The sequence below is a fragment of the Microtus ochrogaster genome, chromosome 10, assembly GCF_000317375.1.
Source record: "Microtus ochrogaster isolate Prairie Vole_2 chromosome 10, MicOch1.0, whole genome shotgun sequence".
NCBI lineage: Eukaryota > Metazoa > Chordata > Mammalia > Rodentia > Cricetidae > Microtus > Microtus ochrogaster.
In genome coordinates, this window is record NC_022016.1 from 51582649 (window position 1) to 51588853 (window position 6205).

The following is a 6205-nucleotide window of genomic DNA, read 5'->3' on the forward strand; positions in this document are numbered from 1 at the left end:
ACACCTACCCACACACCACACAGACATACTACACACATGGCAAACACACACACCATGCACAGATATACTGCACACACACCAAACACACACACATCACAAACACACACATATATAAAAATAAAATTGACATGATAAAAATATCTCAGGGGCTGGAGAGATGGCTCATTGGTTAAGAGCACTGGCTGGCTTTGCAGAGGATGTGGGTTCAAAGACTCCCAGCTCACAAACATGGCAGCTCACAACTGTCTATAACTCAGTTTGGACCAGGAATCTAACACCGTCACACCAATGTGCTTAAAATTAAAAATAAATTATTAAAAAAATATCCGAGAGGGGCTGGAGAGATGGCTCAGCAGTTAAGAGCATTGCCTGCTCTTCCAAAGGTCCTGAATTCAATTCCCAGCAACCACATGGTGGCTCACAACCATCTGAAATGAGATCTGATGCCCTCTTCTGGCTGCAGGCAGATACACAGACAGAATATTGTATACATAATAAATAAATAAATAAATAAATAAATATCCCAGATAAAATTCCTGTTTGTTGTGATGGTTTTGATTTTTGGAGATGGGGTCTCATGTGCTTCAGGCTGGCCTTGCACTCACTTGCTTGCATCCCACTGTAATTGATGATGTCAGGTGTGTGTCCAGGTCGATACACACCAGGTGCCTACAGAGACCGGAAGTGTGTGATCATCCTGGAGCAGAGGTTACACACAGTTGTGAGCTGTTCAACATGAGTGTTGGACATTAGCTAGGGTCCTTTTCAAGAGCAGTGCATGGGGGGGGGGGTCAGGCGCATGCCTTAGCACTCAGAAGGCAGAGAGGCAGGTGGATCTCTGTGAGTTCAAGGCCAGCCTGGTCTACAGAGAGAGCTGCAGGACAGGACAGCCAGGGCTACACAGAGAAACCCTGTCTCCAAAAACAAAAAACAAAACAAAACAAAAAAGTGAAGGTCAGAGGGAGCTTGCAGCAGTCAGTGCTCCCTTCTGTTATGTGGGTTCTGGGGGATCGAACTCAGGCTGTCAAGATTGCGTAGCAGGCCCCTTTCCCCACTGTGCCATCTTGCTGCCCTCCCACAGGAAACATCTTAAGGGGAGACAACAGTACTAAAAGTAATTCCTCCCTCACCCCATCCAATTCACATACAGCCCAAGACATAGGCCGGGAGTCATGGGGTGGAGACAGGTCCTTTATTTGGGGGCAGACTCTAGACTGGGTTGTAGAAGCATCAGACCTCTGGTACTAAGCTGGGGGCCCAGCTGGCTGGATGAGACATGAGGAGGTTGAAGGCTGCTCTCAGCTACAGACGCCAGGCCCAGGACAGGAAAGAATGTCAACCATCATCTCTAAGCCTGCCTGGTCCTCTGTGCCTACCGGGACTGGAAACTGGTGTCCAAAGTCCCAGCCCCGGTGCCCAGAAGGCAATCAAGAGGGTGGCCTCTGAGTCCTCTGTCCCTTCAAGGTGGAGCCAGGACCAGTGGGGTCACATTCTGTGGAATCCAGACAGAGAGAACACTCAGGGGTGAGGCTCCCCCACCTCACTTTCCAGACAGCAGGAGCAGCTAAAAGAAGAAACACTTGAATGCAGGCTTCACAAATGGCCCCAGAACACACAAGGCAGGCACAGCAAAGCCTGGCCCAGCCCCTTCCTCTGAGAAAACCACACTGTACACACGGCCCTGGCTGCTGCTCATGGCTGCAGTGGGCTGAGGACTGGGCTGGGACTGTCACCTACTGGTTCTCTTCCCTGCTGGCCGCATGAGGAGACAAAAACACAAAGGCTTAGCCGGACCCTCAGACACTGAACTCTGAGGGCTGAGTCCAGGTCCCACCCAGCATCTGGCAGGGATAAGCTCAGCTAGAGAAAGAAGGGGTATTGCTCCCATGGGGGATGTTAGGAGGGTAGTCACTGTCTTTGTGACCTCATAGAGAACGGTTGCCAGGTTGCCAGGCAGGAGGGAATAGGGAAGGCAGCTGGATTCCGCTGCTGGCCAGGTACTCACAGCGTTTGGTAAGTGCTGTCCTTGACCTTGAGGAAGCGCAGCACAAAGAAGGCTGTGGCTTGCAGGCTCAGCACCAGTACAATGCCCCCGGTGAAGCTGGCTGCGTCAAAACCTGGTTTGTGGGCTTCAGGGACTAGGGGACTCTCTGTAGGGTGAGGCGGAGTGGAGGTTACAACAGGCCTCCATGGACCCGGATCCCACCTCTGACACCCCAAGGCGTCCTTCAGTCCTCAAGATCTCAAGATGGGGCCCATACTACTGGGCTCCATAATCCAGTTGAGGGCTGTAGTTACAGTTCTGGCGTGGAAACCTTGCCACAGAGAGTGAGAGAGACAGAGACAGAGAGAGAGAGGAGGTCAGTCCATTTCAAGCTCTTTAAATCCTGCAAGCTGGTGAAAGGGATAGCTGAGGCTGGGCAGGGTGACCCTTGCCCAGCCCTGTTCTTGACTTGCTCCATAGCTTTGTCACGCACCCTCTCTGGGCCTCCTGGTCACATGGAACCAACAGTGACCAAGTGCCACTGCACCCTTCCTGTCCCTCACTAGCTCAGTAGAGGAAGGATGACCTGGAACTCAGCCACCAGACCTCCTTGCAGCTAAGGCCACGGCTTAGGGCAGACAAAATGCACAGCCCCTCAGGACCTCTAGCCTAGAGTTCTCACCAAGAGAGGAAGGAACAGAGGAGAGGTGGCGGCCCAGGGACAGCAGCCTACAGAGGGGACAATGAAGACTAAACCATGAACCAGACCTGGCTTGTCACCTCCCAGCCTCCCCTGATCCTTCCCTCTGCCCTTCCCCCTTTGCAGGGAAGGTCTTAGGACTGAGTTACTAGTCCAGGCTTTGGTAGCTACCAGCTGGACCACGTTACCCATCGATTCTGACCAGAGATTTGATTTCAGGCCCTGGGCCAGGTGCCCAGGGCAGGAAAACACTGGTAAGTGGAGGATCACTCTGGGACAATGGACAAGGGGCCCAACTGGGAACGGAGTCTCCATCCCAGAGGACACGGACAGTGCAGAATCCAAGGACACAGAAGTGGGAGGGGTGGTCCCGCTGCGGCTGAAGCCGAGAGCTGCAGAGAAGGATGCTGGGAGAGAGGACCGAAAGGGAAGAACTGAGCTGCACACAGCAGATCTGGGGCTCAAGCGGAGGGAGCCGAACCATCAATAATTTATCCTTTAAGATCAGTTTCCAGCTTTAATTAACCAAGAGCCTCTTCAGCCATCCTGGTTACGTGTAGTGACCTCTAGGCCTTGGAAGGGGAGAGGAGACCTGCAGGTGGAGGGGTTCCTCCCCTGCTCTTCTGAGAACCCGCTTTGGGGCCCTCAGCCTGCAGCAGATGGTCTCCAAGGGCATCTCTTAGCACCTGGAGGCACACCTCCTCAGCTCTGAGCAGGGATCTGGAGGGGTCACCCTGAGTTCCCAGAACCCGTGACAGAAGCTGCCATTTCCTGACTGCTTTTGATCCTGCTGCTTCAGACAGTGAAGTGGGCCTTACACAGCCTCATAAATCCTCACAGCTCTGTGAGGCAAGTGTCTGCCCAACCCAGCTCATAGGCCCGGAGAACTCAGAGGACTGAGGTCATAGAGCATGCCAGTGCCTGGGCCCCCACGCTGCCTGTCCCGCTGCCACCATCCTAGCCCCCATTCCCACAGAGGAGCCTACCTGTTGTGCTTGTCTTTGGTTCATGGGTGGGATGGTGGTGGGATGCTGAGAAGACAGGGAGTCCAGGATGAAACAGCTCTGCCTCGGATCAGGAAACCTAGTCCCACCTCCCACTCAGACTGCACCCCTGCCCCATTCACGCCTGCTCATCCAGTCTCCTCCCCCTGCTGGGCCCTATCTCTGTTGCCACTTGTTTGAGGAAGACCCCTCCATCCCAAACACCTCGCCGTGCCTGACTTCACACAATGCTGACTAGCCCAACTCCTGGGCACACGTGGACCAATTTATAGGCTAGGACACCAGCCAGGGCAAGGTACAACTGATGTTCGTGGGTGCAGTCTGCTCCCTGAAATAAATTAGTGCCTCTTGGAAGTAGTCCGTGGCTGGGGACACCTGACTCCCTTCCTGTGGGCTTAGAGTGAACACCCTTACCTGGGCATGACTCTGACCGGTTATAGACAGGGCAACCCTCCTTGTCCACTTCAGCTTGGACCACACAATGTCCTGGTGGGAGAAGGAACAGGGGAGAGGTTTGGGGAGAAAGCTGGGAGGTTAGGGTGCCATATAGACAGGAGGGTGGGCTCGGGAAGGGCCCAGCGACGAACCTGGCTCCTCTGGCCCGCATTGCTGCCAGACGCAATCGGAGAGGTTGTGGGCTCTGTCCACACAGCGTTCACACTGTGCCAGGTGTTTGCAGCCCCCATGGACAGTCGACCAGACGCTCAGGCGGATCAAGGCAATCCGCCCAAAGCCTGGAGCTCCTTTACCTGGGGGTGGGGGTGGAAATGGGAGGAAAACAGCAGAGTGCTAGGTGCCACGTTGCCCCACCTCCCCCACTACTTTCGCCCCTCTGCAGAGGCCTGGAGCTTCCCCCCTCCCCAACTTCTTCCTTTATGTACTCCTCAAATCCCCAGGGGCATTTGGAATCACCCCCTCCACACACCCTCCCTCTCCTACCCCCACACCTAGTGCCTGTGGTCTCAACACACTCCTGGAGCCCTAAAGACGTCGACAAAGGTTCCCTCCCCCAAGCCTAGATGTGCATGAACAGGAAACTAAAAGGTACTTGTTTCACCTGCTCCTGCCTTGCCCCCTCATCAGGCCCTGCCCAGCGTTACCAGCTATAATCAGCTGGGCACACAGGAGGAGGCAACAACAACCGCCGCAGAGTGCAGCACGCAAGGCGCGGGGTCCGGGTGAGGCCATGGGCGCCGGGGGGCGGGATTGGGGGTCGGCGGACCGGGCAGCTGCTGTGGCGCGTCCTTTCTTGACTCCACTCGCCGAGCTTGCCAGAGTGAGACCTGGGCAACGGGGGCGTGGTCAGACAGGGGGCGTGGTTAGTGGGTGTGGTCTGTAGGCGTGGCTGTGTTCGACGATTTAGGGCGGGACTGAACAAAAGGGGTGGGGATCTGCCGGGTCACTAAGGGCAGCCGGACGCTGGTGGTACACAAGTTTAATCCCAGCACTCGGAGGCTGAGGCAGGAGAATCTGTGAGTTCGAGGCCAGCCTGGTCTCCAGAGTAAGTTCCAGGACACCCAGGGCTACACAGAGAACCCTCTCTTGAAAAACAAAACAACAAAAGAAAAGAGTACAGAGGCTCAATGTTGTGGTGCACTCCTTAATCCCAGCACTTGAGAGGCAGAGACTGGTGGATCACTGTGAGAACCAGGCCAGGCTTGTCAACATAGCAACTGTGTTTTGGTGAGTTTTTCGGGAATCACAATGTAGCCCTGGCTGTTCTAGAACTCACTATTGTAGACCAGATTAAAGGCATATGCCGTTGCCTAGAGACAGTCTTTAACCCTGCTTGGCAGGTGAGGCTCAGAATAGGTGAGTGACCAGTCTGAACCCACAGTTGTAAAATCTGAACTTGATTCGGGCCAGACAACACAGCACGCGCACTCTGGTCTTTTTTTTTTTAATAATTTTTTTAAAATATTTATTTATTATCTATACAATATTCTTTCTGCGTGTATGCCTGAAGGCCAGAAGAGGGCACCAGACCTCATTACAGATGGTTGTGAGCCACCATGTGGTTGTTGGGAATTGAACTCAGGACCTTTGGAAGAGCAGGCAATGCTCTTAACCACTGAGCCATCTCTCCAGCCCGCACTCTGGTCTTTTGACAGATCACCCAGGACTCAGCTACCCCATACCTTTAGCTGCCTATTCCCATGGACCGTGGTGTGTTCCGCCTCAACCTCATCACACTTCTGGGTATTGGTGATGCCATCACTAGGTCACTGGGCCTTTTGGGATCTTCCTGGTGGCTTTCTCCTGACCTGGAACACATTCTTGGGGAGTACCTCTTCCTCCCCCGACTCCTCCTCAATCAGTTGTGGCTGTCTTAGCCCAGAGCCTGGATCTGCCCTCTCCTGGGATCAGCTCCCTTCTTCTGCTCTCAGGTCCCACTTAAAAGCCAGCAAGTAGGGCTGGGAATATGGCTCGTTCTGTAGAATGCTTGACTAGACCCCAGCACTGCCTACACCAGATTGGTAGTCCATAGTGTAACCCACTTCTTTTTTCTTTTCTTTT

At 54.0% G+C, this 6205-nt stretch overlaps 1 protein-coding gene across 2 annotated transcripts in view; it reads right to left on the reverse strand.

Annotated features, from left to right (window-relative positions):
- Nucleotides 1-1069: 1069 nt before the first annotated feature.
- Cd164l2 (CD164 molecule like 2) overlaps nt 1070-6205 on the reverse strand; it is a 12917-nt gene continuing 7781 nt past the window's right edge. Inside the window, exons 2-7 of one of the 2 annotated variants that reach the window (XM_026782138.1) lie at nt 4789-4971; nt 4276-4437; nt 4103-4174; nt 3671-3715; nt 2006-2150; nt 1070-1492 (exon numbers count right to left, since the gene is read on the reverse strand). In XM_026782138.1, coding sequence (XP_026637939.1) covers nt 1486-1492; nt 2006-2150; nt 3671-3715; nt 4103-4174; nt 4276-4437; nt 4789-4876 — 519 coding nt within the window. In that variant the 5' untranslated portion in view covers nt 4877-4971 and the 3' untranslated portion in view covers nt 1070-1485. Of the gene's footprint in view, nt 1493-2001; nt 2151-3670; nt 3716-4102; nt 4175-4275; nt 4438-4788; nt 4972-6205 lie in introns of those variants that run through there. The other variant, XM_013348352.2, reaches the window with a different exon arrangement.